At 42.6% G+C, this 22,197-nt stretch overlaps 1 protein-coding gene across 1 annotated transcript in view; it reads right to left on the bottom strand.

The window, feature by feature from the left end:
• Positions 1-9,663: 9,663 nt before the first annotated feature.
• LOC144753798 (nicotinamide N-methyltransferase-like) overlaps positions 9,664-22,197 on the bottom strand; it is a 56,854-nt gene continuing 44,320 nt past the window's right edge. The window contains exon 3 of the mRNA XM_078641369.1: positions 9,664-11,415. Within this exon, the coding sequence (XP_078497495.1) occupies positions 10,989-11,415 (427 nt within the window). The 3' untranslated portion in view covers positions 9,664-10,988. The remainder of the gene's footprint in view (positions 11,416-22,197) is intronic.

The following is a 22,197-nucleotide window of genomic DNA, read 5'->3' as shown; positions in this document are numbered from 1 at the left end:
AGATCTGCTAAAAATAAATTAAAAAGTAATGGGGCCAGAATGCACCCTTGTTTCAGACCACTCGATGTAGGGATTTTATTGGTTAGTGTGTTTCCCTCACCTAACCTTACCTTTACCCAAGTTTCTGTGCGCAGGAGCCGGATCATTTGTAAGAGATTATGCGGAATTCCTTGTTTGTTAAGCTTTTCCCAAAGGAGTTCTCTGTCAACACAGTCAAAAGCAGAATTAAAGTCTACGAAAGACAGGTATAGCTGTTCTTTAGATGTAATTGCTTTGTCTATTAGTATTGATAGTATTAAAATATTTGTGGATGTACCAAGTCCCTTGACAAAGCCTGTTTGATTCGAGGGCAGTACCTGTTTCTCCTTTGCCCATTCCGTTAAGTTCTTCAGTAGGATTCTAGCAAACAACTTTGCGTCGGTGTCCTGCTATGTAATTGGACGATCGTATTCCAGTAGTTGCCAATTTCCTTTCTTTAGGATCGGTGTTATTAGCGATCCTTTCCATGATTTAGGGATTTGGCCGCTCTCGACTATTTCTCTAAAAACATCTGTAAGATAAATAGACCAGAAATCAGGTGCTTCCTTATATAGTGCAAATGGAATACCGTTGGGACCAGGGGCTCCATCCTTCTGTCTTTTTAATTAGCCCAGCCACTTGAGTTTTGGTTATTAAGATATAACAGTCGCCTTCTTGGTCAGCTTTTATATACATCGGATTGATTGCAGGTTGTTTATGTGCTGTGGATTTGGAATCTAGGTGTTTTTTTTAGGAACGTCACCCATTCTTCTTCAGATAAACTAGATCCTATCGCAACTTTATTTGGTCTGGCTAGGCCATTAATTAGTCTCCAGAATTCCCGCGAGTTTGTTAAAGTGCTTGCATGAAAGATTTTTGTCAAGAGCTCTTGTTTGTCTTTATTTTTTTCATTCCAGATTAATTTCCTTAAGGTGCAATTTGTAGTTTTTAATGATGCCAGTATTTCCTCGTTAAGTGGGGTCTTGGTTAGCTGTTTCCTCAGCCTGTTTCTCATTGTTCTAGCTTTCCTTACAGCATATGGGAGAAAGATCTTGGTTTCTCTTGTATTCACAAATGTATTCTTTTTCCTTTGTTTACCTATTATTTTTGAATTGTACGTCACCACTTTCTGTGTAAATTCAGCCCATTGGTCTAGGGCAGTAGACTTTGTTTGTTCATCAAAGCATTCCACAGCTAGATTTTTTGCCATTGCAGTAATCTCATCCATATTTTCGGATTTCCAAGTAAGTTTCTTGTAATTGGTGGTACTGATCTGGCCTTGTAATGTCGAGTACTTTTCAGATTCTGCGCAAAATAACTTTATCTTAATGATTTGCTGACTGTGATCGCTGTTCAAAACTTTTTTTAGACAGTAGGATGTCACTCTGTTGAATGTACACAATGATGTGAGTGTGTAATCAATACATGAATTACCGTTAGTTGAATAAAAAGAGCAAGCCGGTGGAGAGTCCGTTGTGAATCTCCCATTTAGTACCCTGAGACCAAGTGCTTCCAAGTCCTTTACCAAATTTATCCCTGTTCTATTTTGTTTATTAGGTGTTCTAGGTTCCATTATTGGATCCGGGATTTCCCATTGTTGGTTTTGGGTTTGGACGAAGTCATCCCGCACAAAGGATGTCAGCAAGTTTGTGTTGAAGTCACCTGTTACGATATAGTCCGCTAACGGCTCTTCCAAGATTAGCTCCAGAAGTAAATTATTTATGCCGGAAGTCATCTCTTTCTTTGATTTTGTTTCGGAGGTATGTAGATGTTGACTAATATCAAGATTTTATACGACCCCCTTCTGAGAGTTTTATATCGTGATTTTACTGCGAGTAGATTTGGATTATTCGTCTGTATTTGCTCGTGTTTTGCGTCTAATACCAATGGAACGTATATTGCTACGCCTCCGCAGGGGCGGCCAAACTTCTTGTATTTAACTGCTGGTACAAAATACCCCTTGTAATTTTTTAACATAGTTTTATCTGCCTCTTTGTAAGATTTTAATTAATCAAACAAATAAACATAAACTTGAACTTGAACATACATTATTTATGAGGAAACGTTTGGTTTATATTAATCTGGCTGCTGTGGATGCAGAACAACCGCATGCAAACCTTTCTGTGCCTCTTGTGATGTGATTAACATTTGCTGGCCGTGCATTTAAGCATGTTATTGGCTGTAGTGATTTGTACTGGTTTGCAATGTCAAATGGCAGCCGAATGTCTGGCCTTTTCTTCAAGGAATGTGATATCATTGACATGCTTCCCCCCCAACAGTACAGCTGGGAATATTTGACCACATGGGAGAAAATTGTCAATTTTGCACAGTGACCCAGTTGCCACGGGGATCCTCCTAGTAAAGGTACCCTGCACTGATCTAGAGGCAATGTCCCACAATGCCTCTCCACTCAGTTTTACACTGCTTTATCAGTGTTTGGTCTGCTTCCAGGATTCTTCTTTTCCTAATGGCCCATTCTGGTATTTTCAGATTTGAATATCAATGCAAGGACATTTTTCAACTTACCAGCTATTAAGTCCAATACCTTGAGGCTTGAGGTTCAATAGCTCCTTCCTCACCTCTTTCACCAGCTCTGGGTCTGAGGTGTATAGGATACGACATATCCTGATGTTACTTTTTAGTCACTGGTCTTGGGTATGGCCTCACGATCACATTGAGATGGTTTTAAATCTACTCGTGGCAAAACTAAGGGCTCTAAGGTCGGCTCTGGTGATGAATCTGAACAATTCGGATTTGGGGCACCAATTGATAGGGAAGCAAATATCTCAGGTGTTTTCTTAACTCCTCTGGTATGAGACGGCATCTTGTTAAATAAATTAAGGAGTGTTTGTGTTTTCTTATTAGAAGCCTCCGGGGCCCCCTGGGGTGAATTCTTATTGCCGAAAATCGTTTCCACCTCTTCAATCAACAGATCTATTTAGTCTATTTAGCTAAGTGTGCATTTTCTAATATTCTTTGTCACCTTGCTTTCTTTGGGAGCTCCTTTTGCAGAATCAGTAGTTTAACGTTTGCCCTTATCCTTTTCTAGTGAAGTTTAATCACAACAATCATAATCAAAATATGAATGTGGCACCATAAGAAAAAGAAGTAATGGAAAAGAACAGCTGAAAGAAAAACCTCTCTACTGCTGCTCAAGGTACACAACACCACTACCTGAAAAGTCACTACTAATTGCTTTTAATTAGCTCACAAACACCATCCTAACAACGAGTATAGGTTAAAAGACAAAGTTGACGTTCGGTCTGGGTCTTCACCTGGGGGGAAAAGGATGTAGGGAGGACAATGCTAATGTGGACCAGTCACTACACAAGTCTAAAAATAGCACACAATTACAAGCAGGCCTGTGGCAAGATTCAGGTCTCTAGACCACAATTTTCAGAAACTCTATGCACATGAAAACCAAAGTGTCAATTAGGAACAGTTATTTAATCTCGCTAGTGTTAGGTTTCTGTGTGTGGTGCTCCAGTGACACTCAAATATGACATATCCCATGTGCAAGGCTAAGTAAGCAGTGTTCCCTAGACAGAAAATATTTGTAGAGGGATTCTACATAGGCACAGTACAGTCCCTTTATTTTGCAGCCAAGGGGAGATGCCGAGCATGGTCTCTACAGGTCTAGAAAAGGGCTAGGACGGACCTGCCCTTGCCTTGGCATGCACTTCACACTTCCTGCACTGCAGGAGGTGAAAGCCGCTTTTGTGCACTTCCACTGCTGTTCATCCCCGAGCCCCTACTCTTTCAAGGCCAAGTGCTGGCTGGGACAAGTAGTTCCTCACAGCAAGTTGATTGCCCCCGCACTAGGGAAGGCAGACGCTGCATTAATGTGCTTCCACTGCTGCTGCTGTTCATCACAGGGCCCCTCCTCCTTCAGCGTCAAGTGCAGGCTGGGACAGGTAGTTTATGGCCTCCAACCAAAGAATAGTGTTTTTAATAGTATAAGATCCTTGTGATGATAGGTCATGGAAGAGCAAGCACTTGAGTCAGGGCAAGGGAGTTACACAGCCAAGATACCGCCTGCTCACCCCCATGGTAGGTTGGCTCATCTCAGAGGCAACATGTGAAGCGTTTGCGCACCACACACACACACCAGTGACACACACCATACACTGAGACTTCACATCAGGATATAAAAAATATCTCATATTTTTATATAAAACACATTAGACCACAAGCACATAAATCACTCGGCCACTAGACATTTGTCATAACAATATATAATCACAAATCAGTTGTCTGTAATCAACATTACTTGTTATTTTGACCACACAAGGCTTAAAAACAGCATATATCCATATGTCTGAAAAGGCAGTAGTTATGGCTAAACTACCGGGAGAAACACCTCCACCCCCCTACTGAGGCTGTCAATTACACAGTTATGAATGAGGCACAGGAATTACCCACTTCTGCTCTCACCATGAGACCCACATCGCACTGGCTCTTCCTTTACAGGTGATGCGCTAATCTAGTCACCCATCCACGGAGTGGCCTGGGATGGAGTGAGTGCACGATGACACAACTTGTCAAGTGACCCCCCCCCCCCAGGAGCACAACATTGCTGTGCCCTGTTTCTCTCTGCCAGCTATCGAGCGCCTGCCCGCTGACTGCAGTGAGTGTTGTCATGAACATTATACCGCGCGAAATTCCTCAAACGGGGCAGATCAAAAGACCACCATACGGGGGTGCTGATTTTGATATGTGTTAATGTGAAGTAAAATCCAATTTTGGAGGCTGAAGTATTTCCTCCAGAATCTGTATTTACATGCTATTATGTTCGTTAGAAAAGTGTCTTTAACCTCTCCATTACTCAAAAATGATTGGAGCTAATTACATTTCCTCCACCGACAGTTATCTCCGAAACTCTGGAGCTCATTCCATGCTTACCGCTGTTGTTGGTTTTTACCCCACTTACCTACAGTTTTCTAGTGTTAGTTAGCAACTTCTATTTAATTCACTGACAAGGATTGTGGTCATTTCATCCTAAGAAACTGGTTATATCTTGGTAATTTGTGTATTTTAACATAGAATACATTTTGTCAAAATGGCAGTAAACATTGTACAACTTTTGAAGAGACAAGTGCCTGTTTAGTCTGCTGACATTTAGCGCTTTATTATAGCCAGAGCCACTGTAATTAGATGGCAGGAGACGGCTAAATTATGCAACAGAGTGAGTGCAAAAAAACTGAAGGACTGCAAACAGCAGCCACTAGAGTTCTGCTCATTCACATTTTTCTTTGCTACATATTTTCTACGTATCATGTTTAATTATGTGACATGGGATACTACATTCATTTAAAAAATGTTGTTTATCAAGTGTAATGTAAAAATTATGGAAATTATGAGAGGTTATGCTCACGTAATGCACATTACATTAGGGCCTAAAGTCATTCAAACAAAAGGAGAAGGGATAAAGCTTACCTGGCTATATATTTTCTGTACATTCAAGGGTGGAATCAATACCATCCAGCAGGATCCATAATCTCTAAAACGTTTAATTTAACATTACTATGGTAAAGGTCTCAGGGACACCCACCACCTGTCCCTTTAGCGTGCTGCTTTGCCTTGCTTAATCCCCATGCACTTTCTTGCGCAGGTCATGCCACCTCTTTTTAACATCAGTTACAAGGGTTTGGTGGTGAAGATGGCATTTATCTTTTGCAGACTAATGTCCCAGATACCATTTTTAATGTGAAGAGATGTTTAATGTGTAGAGATTTACGATGGGACTGTGGACCAAATAAAACATCCTAGTTACCAGGACAAAGTCAACGGATGCATGACATTACAACGCATGCTTTTACATCGCATGCCTTTACAACGCGGTATTTACAACGAATACCTTTACAACGCATAATGCTTTTGGGCGCTGGATAGTGAATTGTTTAATTTACTATTCCAACTCCAGTCCCCGTGGATAGTAGGGAAGGTGTTGGATAGTACATTAAACCTATTCCCTATCCTAGAGCGCCCCCCAGCGCAATGCGTTGTAATGGTTTGCGTTGTAAAAGTTGCGTCGTAAACGCACTGCGTGGTAAAAGTTGCGTTGTAAAGGTTGTTTTACCTTGCAAATGGATTGACTTCAGCTGAGTAGCCCTTATTCCAATAACTGATCTGCCAAACAATCCACTGAACAGACAAATGTTTCTGTTTTCTTCCTGAACAGGGCTTTTCCAGCTGCAGTTTTAAGAATGATTTATTGGTCGCAAAGTTCACAGGCCAGATTATTTGTTAGCATGCACAAATGTAAACACCCCTGACATGCTTTGCTTTTGCTTTTATCTCCGACACATTTCCGACAATTTGTAATGGTTGTTAGGCAAGACCATCTAAAATATCGACAGAAAAAAGCTCCCTACCGAGGACTTAATTGCAATCTTTAACATAGGTTCATATATAACATTACACTTCATATGCTAAACTGTTGAAAGAGAAATGGAGATAAATAATTGCACTTCTCTTTGAGCAAAATCGGCACTGGGAGCTCTCCCTGGGCCTCAGGGGCGGGAAGCACCACTCCTTTCTGTGGTGTGCAACCATGCCGGTCCATTGAGGCTGGGGTGGTGAGGGCAAGGCTCCGGTTTACATGGGTAGAGCCCTGCACAGGCCCTAACTGGGGATTATTCTTCGGCAGCACTAGACAACGCTGCGTCTCTGTCTGCTACCTGGCGGTTGCCTGGCAACGTCAGGAACTCGGGCGGCCGCGTTGGGCACCTGGAAATGCCAGGGATTTCTTTGCTCTGGCTCTTGAGATTTCTTCCAAACTCTGCTTAGCACACAGTGGGTGGGCACTCAGCCCAGAGTGGAGACAGCTAGCAAACTGCCCACAGAAGCCTGGGTTAGCAAGCGAAGCACACAGGAACAGTACTAGGAAGATCCCAAGAGGAACATAAAAGCACAAGGAAATTCCAAGAAGCACCAGGAACTTTCAGTAGAGTATAAGCAAAGGGAAGTTCCAGACAATAAAATATTCAACATGTGTTTGTTGTGGTTGGGTTTTCCTTAGCACTTTCTCAGTTTGGAATGGAAAGCAAAGTGCTCCACGTGCACTTTGGGAGGAAGAAAACAATAAAGTGCTCTTTCAGGTTTTCATTTTAAAAATGTGAAGAACAGTCCAGTCCTTCTCCTACTCCAGGCTGGAGTATCCACTGCACGCCGTCCTAACCCACATACATCAGGGGCAGTGCTCCTCACACAGCCTATTCAACTCTCCTCGCAGACGATTCTCTTTGAATCCAGCAGGGAGTCTTTTATCTCCCTGAGACTTCCCACAGGAGGCAAGTACACACAAGCATCAACTGTAGGCCAACCCACCCCTCACACAGAAAAGGCAGTGCTCCTCACACAGTTCATCAGCTCTTTTTCTGGGCAGGGTCCTCTTGTTTCCTGAAGAAATCCGAAGTCTTGGCGTTTAAGGTCCAATACTTTAACCCCATTTTCTCATTGTTCTCTTTGTGTTATAGTCTCTGTGCTCAATTCAAACCTGTTCTGTCCTCCCTGGTCTAGCATGACCACAGGGGGTGGAGACAGCATTGTGCAAAGGATAAACTGCCTATTCAGGTGCTAGAGAAAACATCTCCCACCACTCATAATGCAGACCAGGTCTATTCAGCCAAGTATTGAGTCACCTAGGCACGGCAGAACACACCTCAACCCCTCCTTGTGACTGCCTAAAGTGAATACACATCCCCAGCTCCTGTCACACCACCCCACAGCATTACCTGTGCGAGCCGCCATTGGACTTACCAGTAAATCAAATATGCCAATCATGGATAACCAATCGTATTCATGAATTTACACAGAGCGCATATACACTTTGGCACCGATTCAACAGTGGTAAAGTGCCCAGAATCCTATAGCCAACAAAAACAAGATTAGAAAAATAGGAGGCAAAAGGCAACATTCTTAGGAATAAACCTGCAAAAAGGGCCAGGTCTAACAAGTATTGAATATTCAGTACTTGGGTCCACTTTACTAGGAACTTATAAGTAAAGTAGATGTGCCAATCATGTTTAGGCCAATTTCACCATGTTTTAAGGAGTTTGCATGAGCCCTTTAGCACTGGGTAGCAGTAATAAAGTGCCCAGAGTCCCAAAGCCAACAAAAACAAATTTCAGCAACAGGAGGTAAGTAGGCAACATGTTTGAGGGGAGACCGCCCTAAAGACTGTCATGTCTAACACCAGTGCTTTGCTTTAACAGAGAAGCACTGATTGACAGAAGGTAAAGAGATGGCAGAAAACCATGAGCACTGGGTCTTGGACATCCACAGCAGAGTTGGACTGATCATGTCCATCTTGCAAAGGCTCAGGGGACTCTATGAGGTACTGCCAGCTGTGCGAAGTACAGTGTGCCATGAACATAAGCGGATGACTAAAACTGGTAATGTTGAAAGATGGTAATGATCTTCATTTGCTCTGCATAATTAAAAATACAGTCCGTGATATTCAAAATGTAGCAATTTAAATTGCATAGCAGTTTAGATTGTAAAGTGAGTCTTGTGTACATTTGTAAAATTACATATCTGCAGGCGTTTCTAGATCATAGATGTAATCTCGTGTATTAGGGTAGGATCGTCAGGGGCAGCATAGCAGGTTCTTCAGATACACATAGATACTAGAACAACCCTGTGGGAAAAGGGAGGAGTAGAGCAGAGAGCATAATCTGGGTGACTGAGTGCTCATAAATTCTCAAAGCAGCCTTTCAGTGCAGGAGAAGAGTATTGAGAGGAGCATAGCTGGGTTAACATGTGTTCATAGATGCTGAGTGGTAAAGCAGAGAACGTGAGGAGCAGAGGTGATGGCTTGATGGGCCATCGGGCACCATCTACTGCTAGACAACAATCTATTACGCTTGAAAATATAGAATACATAATGCTGCAAATTACATAATACATATTCCAAGTGTGCATATCTCCATAGTTTATCCCATTTTACATAATTGACTACAAATATCTTTGTACCTGTCCTGATGAAGTCCCCTTCAAATCACTTCTTGGCATTGATATCTCAATGTTATTCAACTTTTGGACTGCCCTCCACCTTCTTTAGACTTATTGAAACTCATAACAATGGCAAGGTGCCTACACTTCTTTGTTATTCAAATACATTGAAGGAGATAATGTTTTTTCTTGCATGTAAACTAGAGTATGACAGCAACTACAAGTGTAATCTCTGTGGGGACCACAGCAATAATCACAATTGTTATTACAACAGGAAAATTGCAGTAATAGCAACTCTCCCAATATCAGTAACCCCAGCTGTTGGAAATGCATTGGCCACAATTGGGACTAATCAGTGACCCTTAGCTGCACAAAATGAAGGGACAACTGCAACAACAGTTTCTTGCCAGCTTGGAACCACAACATTGAATACAATTAGATACATTCTTTGGGTTTTGTAGTGACAAAGAAGTGAGTTTTTTTAGAACCTTTGGCATCAAGGACTCAGTCAATAACCCAACACGAAACATAGAACCAGATGTACAATAACCATTCCACACTCCACTTAGCAATATTTGAGCAAGATGTGTTTCAAGTAACAACACCATATGACAATATAAGGACAAATAGTGGAAGTACAAAACCCCTGTAATTAAGAAATAACACACTCATGAACACTAGAACATGGAAAAGATATTTAAAACATGTATTTAATATCAAAATCCGAGTCTAGGGCACACAATATGAATTGTAATCACAATGAATACAAATTAAATGACAGCAGCAATGTTTCCAAAAAGCATTAATAATACATACCACTCCAACATGATTGCTATTTTTAATCTGTAGCAAATCTACCTTCATTCCGCTACTTCTAAGTGATAATCTATTTCTAGCAAAGCAGGAAATCAAAGCTATTTTGAGTTTCAGAGAAGGTTCACACCCACATTCTTGTTTGAACAATTGAGTTCTATGTTTGTTAAAATGGCATGGTCCGACGTTATTCTCACATGAGACCAGCTGCACTGATAAGTTAGTAAGCGAAGTCCAAGGCCTCCCAAGTAACCTTCCATTGGGACCAAAGGTATGAATCTGTATGACCTGTCCCAGTGTTGCCTGGTGTAAAGACTTCAGCCTCCCCTTCACTTTCTATGCCTGGCTTGTATAACCTAATCTCATTCCTATTAGAAAAACTTAGCTATAATAATTCACAGAAAGTGGCCTGCTGCCCTTTAATTATTTGTATTCTAATAAATTGTGTTCCTTTGAACAATAACCATCACAATAAAGAAGACCTGCAGCTATCATTCTTCTAGAAACTCTTGGAAATCAATACCTTGCTAATGTAAAATAGAGTATTCAGCGTTTAGATGAAATACTGAAAATATATTCAGGTAAGCTTGATTTCCATATTGCAAACTCATATTACGATAGCTTAAATATGCATATTAATCACACACATCCAACATTTTATCAATCCTTTGTATTCACTTTTGATTGAGTGACTGGCACATGTAAATCAAGCAGGTAAATCCCAGAGATGAAAAGACACAATATGCATAACAAATTGTAACCACAGCAGGTACAACAGCATCAACAACAACTTTCACATCAGCAAGACCACAGCAGTCAAAATAACTTCTGCTCCAGGAGAGACAACATCTACTACAACTGACAGCAAGGTAGTGACAATGACAGTTGGGACTTATCATTGATGTGCTGTTTGTATTCTATGGCATAGTAAAGACAGAATAAATGTATGGATATACCTGTTACACTTAGAGCATCTCACAGAGAAAGACAATGGCAAAAAATCGGTCTGACTTTAATGTGAAAACCTCCTTTATATGCAATTCTAATATCTGTGCCCTGTATTTTTGTGAGTGATATTGTTTATCCTTCATAATTACGTTGTTGCCAATGTTCATTCAATATACTGTGAAAATGCTTCTTCTTAAATTTCATACTGGGCTGGAGCACTGGGGAGCAAATATATAATGCATGCGATTAAAAAGTTAAACTTTTTTTGCAACAATATATATTGCACCTTCTGCATCAGTGCGAGAATAAAGGTGTTTTTCATGTCTATGAACTACTGTGAGTTCTTCAATGACAAAGCCTGTTTCAGGTAGCATTTTCTTCATCAACTCTTCATCAATACCTAGACTTGGAACTCTGTGACTTCCTATCATGAAAAAGGTGCATTTGAGCCATACAATCATTAACAAATTCCCTCCACTTTTTAACAATGTGGAGAGATTTTTCAATGCACTCCGGTATTCTTCTTTGTTAGGACATACACTTTCTAAACAGTGAACCAGGAACAGACAGTCTACAAGAGGCAGAACTTTAGGTGATAACGGTTCCTTTGCAGTGATGTCACACGTCACTATTTGTGTAATTTTTCTTCGTAGTTCATCTTCCTTTTTAATACCTCCTTCCCTAAAAACAAAATAATACATTCATGGATGAATAATATTATTTAAGTAACTTAATTCATGTAGACTAATTGCATTAATAGTCAGAAAAGAGTCCATAATATTGTGTAATTAACATATTCAGCCAAATTGGTAAATAGCAGTTAATCTCCACCACACCATTTTTGTACAATTTTAGTGTATTGTGGATATAGAGGGAGGCTTTCCCTGGCTTCCCTATCCATGAATTGAATAAAAATGCCCCAGAAACTCTGAGCTGCCACAATGGGAACTATCTGCATTATTATGCAAGTAATTCATAGCGAAAAATTTGAGAATAACCATGATAGTAACCAAAAACCATAAACAATATTATATTCTTTCAACACACAAAAACAGATGCTTAACCAAAACAGCAAGTGTAAAAATGAAACTCATACTCCATGAATGTTAATGTAATACCAAAGTTAAATAGAAAAGTAAATGATCAATCAAGCCAGCTTACGAATACCAGTGTATTTTATTACTCAAAGTGATCTTCAGAGTTCATAAAATATAAATATTCATAAAGCATCTGGATGCTTTCTTTAATTCGAATCATTAATGACGTATTGAATTAATTAGCTGTCAGTGTATCATATAAATATAGTAAGAAGAAAATTCTCCTAGATCACTGGAAAGAGCATTCATAGCACCGGACCTTCATTTACAGAACATGATCAAGTAAACATAAATACCACAAAGGGTAAATTAAGAAACCGCATGCATTTTTATTGAGCAGTGTTTTGTAATTACAGTTTTCAGTGCTGTGGTGAAAGCAGCAGAAAAACCTCCATAATCCATGCATGATGATATAATACTTTTGTATAAACACACTGCACATATTGTTGAAGCATGAGCTATGTCTGCTGCATAAGTGAAAATGATGTACATACAAAATATGTTTGTGACAAACACAAAGGAACAGTTTAGAATGATCAAAACATTTGTGGGACTCATTGTTTGTGAATACTGAAGCATTTAATGAAACCATGTTCATCTATCCATCACAAAAGCAAGCCTACGAGTCCAGACCAGGATATTTTGTCAAATCACTTGCTATCAAATAAAGTGCATCCACACTTCTGGGCCCAGATTTACAAACAATTCAAACAACACAGTTAACACCTTGCTGCATGAGAGTGAGATATTAAGATATGGTGCACTTCTGCTCTGTCCCTGTGCTGATGAACACAGTGCAGCCTAGCGCTGGCACCCTTGCTATGGTGCAAGGGTGCCTATGTTACACACAGGATTGTTTCTGTGCAGGAGGGGACACCTTTCCGAATAAAAACAATGCTCTGAGGCTTCCTCCTCTTTTTATGTATGCTGCTGAATTGAGAACATGTAGAAAGAGAAATAAACGAGGAGAAATACAATATTTCTCCTTGTTAAGCCTCACCTGGGATGGCATAGCATTTTGATGCATTCCCAGATTTACATGTGGAAGTATATCTGGGAATGTGCCAAACAACCATGTGTGGATGTGTGGGGACATAGCAAACACAAGGAGATGATGGACGAACTGTTGAAACTTTTCTGACACTCACCCCCAGTCACTGATCTGGTTGAACCCATTATAGTTTTTTAGCTCACTTCGCCACCTGAGTTAGGACCCAGCTATATGCAAATCAGTATTGACCCTGTGGCTCATGGGAACAGTCCAGCCTGAACTGCAAAGCTAGGTCTTCCCTGAACAGGAAACAAGCATCCTGGAACCATTTTCGGGGTAACACCCATCATCAGCCAGGCTAGCTTGAATCCAGTGGCAAAGTGAGCAAGGGGCCCACGTCTGGGCATATACTGCCAACTTAGGGCGAACAAAGCAAACACAAGGAGATGATGGACAGAGTGCTGAAATGTTACAGACACTCATCCCCAGTCATAAATCTGGGTTGAATCCATCATCGTTCTTTAGCTTACTTCGCCACCCCAGTTCAGACACACATTTATGCAAATTAGTCTTGACCCTGTGTCTCATGGGAACAGTCCAGCCTGAATTGCAAAGCCATGTCATCCCTAGACCGGAGATAAGCATCCTGGGACCGGTTTCAGGGTAACACCCATCATCTCCCAGGCTAGCTTGGATTCAGTGGCAAAGTGAGTAAGGTACCCACGTCTGGGCATATACTGCCAACTTAGGGCGAACAAAGCAACCACAAGGAGATGATGGACGGAGTGCTGCAACTTTTCAAACACTCCCCCAGTCACAGATCTGGGTTGAATCCATCATTGTTCTTTAACTCACTTCCCCACTTCAGTTCAGACACAGCTATATGCATATCAGTCTTGACCCTGTGCCTCATGGGAACAGTCCATCCCGAACTGCAAAGCCATGTCTTCCCTGAACCGGAAACAAGCATCCTTGGAACACCCCTCATCAGTCCGGCTAGCTTGAATCCAGTGGCCAGGTGAGCAATGTTTGAGAACACCCACTCTCCACCCATGAAGCACTTTCCCAGGGCAGAGGATAGCAAGGTCAGTGGCGGCTCCTTCACTAAGGTGGGGGAGCATTGCCCACTGCTGTGAAGTAGTAAAAGAAAGGGAAAAATAAAATGATAATAACGTAATGTTTTTATCATTTAGGCTATCCTGTTTTAGGTTAAAACCTATAATATCTGATAAAACCCCATTGAAAATGAAATAACCCTTACCAGTGTAAACATATAATCACTGGAAAAACACCTGCACAACTGGAAATTAAATGCCATTCAAAGGAAGGAAAAAGAGAGTGAAAGAATGATTTTTAATCCAATACAATGTAGGTTTGTTATACAAGGTAGCAGCAATAAAGACTGGGCTAACATTATCCCGCTTGAGTTTTGTTGTTTAAAGATGTCACTAAAATATTGTTTCTTCTTCCTTTTACTTTTTTCAGTTTTGTGGTCTTTGGTCTAAAGATGCATGGTGTACAAGCATGTTTTAGGTCTTGTTTAATTATTTTATAAACTGTACAGAATCAGGAAATATCCAAATCATATTTGATATTTTGGCTAGGTCTTTCCCAATATGTACCATCACATTCAATCAATCAGTCAATCAATCAATCAATCAATCAATCAATCAATCAATCCGCGGTTTGTAAAGCGCACTACTCAACAGTTAGGGTCTCAAAGGCGCTGGGGGGGGGGGGTGCAGCTCCATTGGGGTCATTCGAAGAGCCAGGTTTTGATGTCTTTCCTGAATTGGTGCAATGTCTGGCTTTGCCGGAGGTAAAGGGGGAACTCATTCCAGGTCTTAGATGTGAGGCAGGAGAAGGACCTTCCACCCACTCTGTTCCTGTAGAAGCATGAGATGGTGGCTAGGGAGAGGACGGCTGAGCAGAGGTTTCTCTGGAAGGCATGGAAGGATAGGCAGTTGTTGAGGTATTGTGGTTTGATGTTTTAGATGGTCTTGTAGGTGTGCGTGTGCAGCTTGAAAGTTATTCTTCTTTCAACAGGGAGCCAGTGGAGGTCGCAGAGGTGTTGGGTGATGTGGTTGTGCCGTGGGATATGGAGCATTAGACTAGCTGCGGCATTATAAATGGTTTGTGAAGTTTTCTCCTGATTTCAGCATGGAGGGTTTTGCGCTAGTCCAGTCTGATGAGGGCATGAGTGAACATTTTCCTGGAGTCAAAGGAGATTCATTTGAAAGTTGTATGTAGTATGCGGAGGGTGTTGAAGCATGCGGAGGAGACAGCGTTGATCTGGCGATTCACAGTGAGCGATGAGCTCAGTATGATGCTGAGGTTACATGCATGGTCTGTAAGGGTGGGTGGACTTCCGAGGGTGGGGGGATAAAATATTCTTTATCCAGGTTGCAACCTCTTTAATCCCTTCTTGGAAGTTGTCACTGGTGATGTCTGGTTCATTGGTGAGGGAGAGGATGAGTTAGGTAATATCTGCATTGGAGACGATGTTGCCCATGGTTTCTGATGATGGTTGTGAGGGGGCCATGTATACTTTGAAGCGGCTGGGGCTGAGGGTGGACCCTTGGTGTACTCTGCATCTGCTCTCTGCTATTCTCTGGGTTTTGCCAGTGAGGAATGAGATTATCCAGCCTAGGGCCTTTCCTTGGATGCCGTGGTCGTGGAGTCTGGTAGCTAGGGTGTGGTGGGAGGTGGTGTCGAAGGCTGGCTGCTGATAGGTCCAGGAGGATGAGGGCTGTCGTTTGGCCTTGGTCAAGGATGGCGTGAATGTTGTCTTTGGCAATGAGTAGGGTGGTCTCAGTGCTGTGGTTGCTGAGGAATCTGGTTTGGGCAGTATCTAGGATGCTGTTGGCTTCAATGAAGTATGCTAGCTGGGTGTTGACAGCCTTTTCGATGATCTTGGCTGCCAAATAAAGCTGCAAGATGGGCCTGAAGTTCTTAAGGTCTGTCGGGTCCTCCCAGGGTTTCTTTAAGAGGGGATTGATTTTGGCACGGTTCCAGTTGTTGGGGAATGTGGCAGTCTGAAGGAAGCAGTTGATGGTTCGACGTAGGTGAGGTGCGATGGCTGTGGTGGCCCTGTGGAAGATGTGTGTTGGGCAGGGATCTGAAGGTGCTCTGTAGTGGATGTTCTTCATGGTATTTAGAGTGTCTTCTGTCGTGATTGGGATCCAAGTAAGTAGGGTCTGTTGGGTGGCATCGCTGGGTGCAGGAATTGAGGTGGTGAGGGGTCTTGTTTGGCGAAGTTGTCACAGACTGTCTTGATCTTGAGGTGAAAGAAGGACCTGAATCTGTTGCAGAGGTCTTGGGAGGGAGGGACATCTGTTGTTTTGCTGTTGGGTTTGGCAAATTCTTTTATGATGGAGAAGCGTTCCTTGGAGTTGTGGGTATTGGAGAGGATTCTGTCTTGGAGGAAAATCTTCTTTGTGGATTTGATAAGTTGCTGGTGTGCCGTGGTTCTGCTGTTTCTCCACATCTTTTCCAGTCATCGGAAGGAGCGCTTGAATTCTTAGATTGCCCTGGTGAACCAGTTTGCTTTCTTGTTTTGTCATCTTGTAGTCTCCTGGAGGGGGGCGAGGGTGTTGGCGCAGCTGGCGAACCATTGATGGAGGTTACTTGCAAAGGTGTTGGAGTCTGTCATAGTTGGGGGCACAGTGCAGGTGAGGGCAGAGGTGAGGTGTTCTTCAGAGACTTTGTTCCATATTCGGCGTGAGAGACGGTGCGCATGCTTGTGAGCGGTGGGTTTTCTAAAAGAGAAATCTATGCAGTGGTAGTCAGTCCAGAACAGTTTAGTGGTGTGGCTGAAGAAGATGCTGTTTCCTCTGTCCAACACAGGGTCGAGTGTGTGTGCTGCTCTGTGAGTGAGGGCAGAGACAAGTTGCTTCAGTCCTATGTTGGGGATGTTCTCTAGGAGGGCAGTGGTGTTTGGCTCATCATGGTTGTCCATGTATGTTTAGTTCTCTGAGTAGTATGTAGTCTGTCGAGTCAAGGTCATGGGGTGCAATGAGGTCGGCAATGATGTTGGTGAATGGGGCATGGGAGCCAGGTGGTCTGTAGATGAGGGGTTGCTCTGGATCTGGAAGGGGATTTATTCCATGAGGGTAAGGCATCATTCAAGTCTGTGGTTGTCTGGGGAGCTTTCGTGGATGATGGCGAGGCCTCCTCCTGGGCATGTGGGGCAGTCTTTCCTCAGGATCTTGTATCCATCTGGGATGGTGGTTGCGATGTCGGGTCCAGAGCTGACATTGGTCCAGGTCTCTGTGAGGAAGGTGACGTAAGGCGTGTGAGATTTGAGAAGGTCCCAGATTTCTATGGCGTGTCTGTGCAGAGAATGCACATTGAGGATTATGCATTTCAGTGGTTTGTGTGTGCTGGTGTCCGGTGAGCTGGGGGGTCTGCTGGGGTACGGAGGTGAGTGAAGGTGCAGTGCAGTGTTGGCAGGAGATCGAGCCTTGGGTGTTGTTCGTGTTGCGAGCTGGCAGTTGTTGATGTGTCCAGGCGGATTGAGAGTGTGGAGGGTGCTGGGGTCATCATACCACCGGGGGACCAGGGTCACTGATGGGTCACGGACAAGCGGGCTTGCCTTTGGTGCACCAGCGGTGTGTCAGCTGCTTGGCCACCAGCGGCCACCATTAAGTAGGGGTGAGGGGGAAGGCGATCAGCTGGGAGGTGGGAGCAGAAGCAACATGTTGGTGGGAGGGGCCACTGGGGCAGCAGCAGTGGGGAGCACAGGAAGAGGGAGCAAAAAATGGGCAAAAGGAAAAAAGAGGAAAAAGATAAAGAGACAGAAGAGAAAAAGAGGCAAAAGAGAAAAAAGTGGCAAAAGAGAAAGAGGCAAAAGAGAAAAAGAGACAACAGAGAACAGAGGACACAGAACAGAGCGGAATAGCAGAAGAGGAGGGTGCTCTTCCACTAGACTACCAGGGTTGAGGCACAGGCAGGAGCCCGCGGGTGGAGGAGGGCCTCGAACACCTACCAGGCAAGGAGCTTGGGCTCAAGGGCAGTCCCTCAATGGTGCAGCTGCACAGGGGGAGATCAGTGACACTGACCAGGAAGGTCAGAGGTCTTGATTTTGCTCATTTACCCATAGAGAATGGGTAAAACCTCTTGATACATCAGCCCCCTTTTCTGGCGAGTCAGTATTAATAGTAGGTGAATTGCCAAGCATTAAACATTAAATGCAAGGTGTAGTGATAGGTATATGTGAAAAGAGTGCTGTCACCAAGCACCTGGGATTGTGGTGAAAATGAGAAACCAGACCTTTGGAAAACATGGAATGCAGTATCACTTGGAATGCTGCTGCAAAAAGTTCTTCCCAAGTTCAACAAAGATTGGAGTGATATTGTTCATATATGCTGTGATCCAGCTACATTTATGAAAATATTGTGTTTCAAAATCAAAACTTGAGCTGAAGTGATCCCTGTAAGAGAGCCTTGCCACGTGCAAAATGGATGCTGAAAGCATCTTTACAATCTTCAGAGTTAATGAAGAATGCTATTGACTTCCTAGTCCATTCTGGTACACTGTTTTGTTATACGGGGGGAAGTAAAATGCAAATATTTCTCATTTTGTGCTTTGTGTTTCATCAAAGAAAGAGTCATCCCAAATGTGTCATTTAGCTGGTGGTTCTCAATCCTGGAGGCAGTCAAGCTATATTATTCACGTGACAACCATTTCCAGAATTTCTAATGAGTGATGATGCCAAAGGCAAGAAATGTGAGGATCTTTGGTCGCATATTGATCGTGATGTGAAAAAAAGCACACTCTACTACATTCTTAGATTTTTACAGGAAAACGTGACCGCTGTAGTGGACATAATAAAAAAAACTAGTGCCTGAAATCACCCCTGTCTACCCAGTGTTCAGCATAATTGTTATAGAGGTGAAACATCTCCTTGAGAGTTGATAGGGCAACAGTTTTAGTGATCAGATCAGAAATAGTTTTATTTGGTATAAATAAGACCATAAAAGTGCAAAAACCATGAATAAATACACATAGGTCTCACAATAAATAAAATATTCTAGTTGACATAGCAATAAGCCACTTATATCCATAAAAACATATTATTCATAAAACATACCAAGAACATTTAGTGACTTTGGTACTGCAACATGTTCCATGTTAGATCTCTTGCCACTTGGTGAGCAAAGAAAGGTTGAGGAGCAATTCAGGAAATTGTATTTTACAATGTATGAGAAAGGGCCTGCAATTATCGATAGAAATGTCCTTTTGCCAACCATTGCATTTGAAGTCAATGAAGCCTCACTGTGGCGCTGTGCACAAGTTCTAGATCCCTTCTGTAAAGGGGATTTGTTTCCAGACTTTCAAAAGTGCTGCTTTATTTTTGACCGCTTCAATAACTCTGAGGGCATTTGCACCTAGTTCAAAGCATATGTCGCTGAACCAGTCACAGGCAATCACAATCTTCAGAAGCACCAATATTGGCATTGAAAGCTATGTCAGTGGCCAGAGTTAGTAAATTGTGTACTAGCTATTTTGGCATGGCCCCTCTCATGTGCCAATGTTGAGAGGGCCTTTTCACAGATAAATGTTTACATGGGAAGCAAAGAGCAAGCGTGCATGGCCAAAGACTCACTGAAGAAGTATTGTATGGTGTACTATAATATGTTTGATTTGCAAAAGTGTATTTGGACCACATATACACTGTACGTAGACTGTCTATTTACCATGTACTATCTGTGCAGAAACCTAGCAATAAGAAAAGAAAAACATTTCATAAACATTGGAAAACACTGTTCCTGTTGTTTTCAAAGGTGTAACCCCTGATAACCACAGTTTGTTTAAGGTATTGAAATCACTGGAAAAGACTGTAAAAAACCATCAAAATTTACCAAAAATAGAAACAGAAAACAGGAAAGCCTTGTATCATTTCATTTTGTCATCTTGCTGTGATAGCTTTGCATAATGGAGTGGGGCTGCAGAGCAGGGGAGGAGTGGTAGCACCCTGCTAAGTTCGCAGTGACTGTTTGGCCAGCGAGAAGGCCGGCCAAACAGTGATGCACACTTTCCCTGTGCTCCATGCAGGCTGCATTACAGACTTCATGGAGAACATACCTAGGCTCCCAGTCCCTGGTTGAGCGCTGAACCACGGTGCTCAGGCCAATCATAATGCTGCATTGCAGCGTTGTCATTGGTCAGGGGAGCCTGGCTGGGTGCTTCCTGTTTCATTTCCAATGTGAGGAGAGACAACAGAAAGATGCAGCAGTAAGGTCAGATTTTTCTTTTTTTAAATGTCTCCTACCTCCGCCCTCTCTCCTCCCACCCACCACCTCTGATCCATCACGGCTGCTACTGCCTAAAGCAGTGACTTGCACTGCATTGCATTACTCCATATTTACTATGCCACGCAGAACCATGAATGGTGGCTCTGTGTGGCATAGTAACTCTCGCTTAAGGGCTTGCGTGAGGCAATGGCGATACAAGCCCTTTGTAAATCTGAGCCCTGATGCAAGGAAGCTGAGTGGTGATCATAGCACATGTCTGTTAGAAATTGGTTCTCTCTTTGGTAGAGGTTTGCATTCTGTTCAAGTAGGGACCACAATTCTAGCCGAGGTAAGTCAGATACACAACCTTAATTAATCTGTGCTCACCCTCTGGTAGCTTCACGCAGAGCAGTCAGGCTTAACTTACGAGGCAAAGTATAATGTATTTGTGGAACACTATAATGACAGTGACACCGTGAAAACACCACAAAAATAATCCACACTAGTTTAGAAAAATACAGAATATCTTTATGAGTATAACAAGACCAACATAACAAAACCCCAACATGTAGAACCTGAGATATGAATTTTTAAAGATAAACTGCAATATAGAGCTTAGAAGCAAATAGTGCTTAGGGGTTACATGCGAACATACTGGAAAGTTCAGGCCAACTTCAATGGAGGGCAGGCTGGCTACAAGACCCATTCAGGGCCCACTGAAAAGTTCCTTTGATGGAGCAAGCCTCGGCGTTGAAGACTCAACATATCGGATATGATTCACACAGTTGGCCATAAATACCACTAAACCTGGCAAGGTAACACATAGTTTGGGCAACCCCAGAACATGTTAACTCTGACTCCCCAAGGAATTGTGGTAACAGTTCTAGAACCATTTCACTAAGTCACTCATGCTCACTTGGCATTTAGGGCTGGGCTTTTCCCATGAGGCACAGGGTCAGGACTGATTTGCATAAGGCTGGGTCTGAACGTGGGTGGCAAAGTGAGCTAAAGAACGATGATGGATTCAACCCAGATCTGTGACTGGCTGTGACTTGCTGATAAGTTTCAGCGCTCCGTCCATCATCTCCTTGCGTTTGATTTGTTCACCCTAAGTTGGCAGGGTATACCCAGACATGGGTCTTTTGCTCACTTTGCCACTGGATTCAAGCTAGCCTGGATGTTGAAGGGTGTTACCACGAAACCGGTCCCAGGATGCTTGTTTCCAGTCCAGTGAAGACCTGGCTTGGCAGTTCGGGCTGAGCTCTTCCCATGGGACACAGGGTCAATACTGATTTGCACATGGCTGAGTCTGAACTGGGGTGGAAAAATTAGCTTATGAATGATTATGGATTCAACCCAGATCTGTGGCTCTGGGTTGAGCATCTAAAAATGTTCAGCGCTCCATCAATCATCTTTTTGTGTTTGCATAGGGCCGGATAGTCCCTCTTTTCCTCTGATTAGCTTTAGAAAAACTGTAAAATTGCAAGGTTGTTTCCCTTGTGGGAAATGCAAGGCCTGTCTCAATAGCTCAAAAGTTCTATTTTATGATTTCCCAAGGCTGAAAAAACCTAAGCCCATATCTAAATGTATGAACTGCAGTACACCATTTACGGTTTACTGTCTAATATGTCCATGCAAGCTGAGATATATTGAGAGTACCATCCACCTCACAAAGATACGCATCATGAAGCATCTAAGGGCCATAGTGAATAAGGATGTGTCGTACCCAGTGGCGAGGCACTTTGAATTAATGCATAATAGCAACATGCCTTGATGGTGAAACATGATGGTGGTAGTGATAAATTAATAAACTCTGATTGCAAACACTGGAGTGCAAAATCTCTTTGTTTAAAAATATTGGGGTCAGATTCCACCAAACTGGATGATTGCACCGGATGACTGAGCACGCTGTGAGGAGGAATCACTTTCTTTGACTATATATATCGCCACACTCCGCTTACACTTTTCCTTTGGATGGAAAAAACGGATGACAAACCCAATCTTGGTGCAATTCAGGTGTTTATTTTCAGTGAGCCAGCATTGCTGCCATGACGCATTTCGGCCAGACTCGGCCTTAATCACATGACGTGCAGTCAGAGACAAAGTGAAATATTTAAAGTGGTAGATTCCAGCACACGTG

This window comes from Lissotriton helveticus, chromosome 5_1 (assembly GCF_964261635.1).
Source record: "Lissotriton helveticus chromosome 5_1, aLisHel1.1, whole genome shotgun sequence".
Lineage (NCBI taxonomy): Eukaryota > Metazoa > Chordata > Amphibia > Caudata > Salamandridae > Lissotriton > Lissotriton helveticus.
Note: the sequence above shows the minus strand (reverse complement) of the source record. Positions and strands in the feature narration are given on the sequence as shown.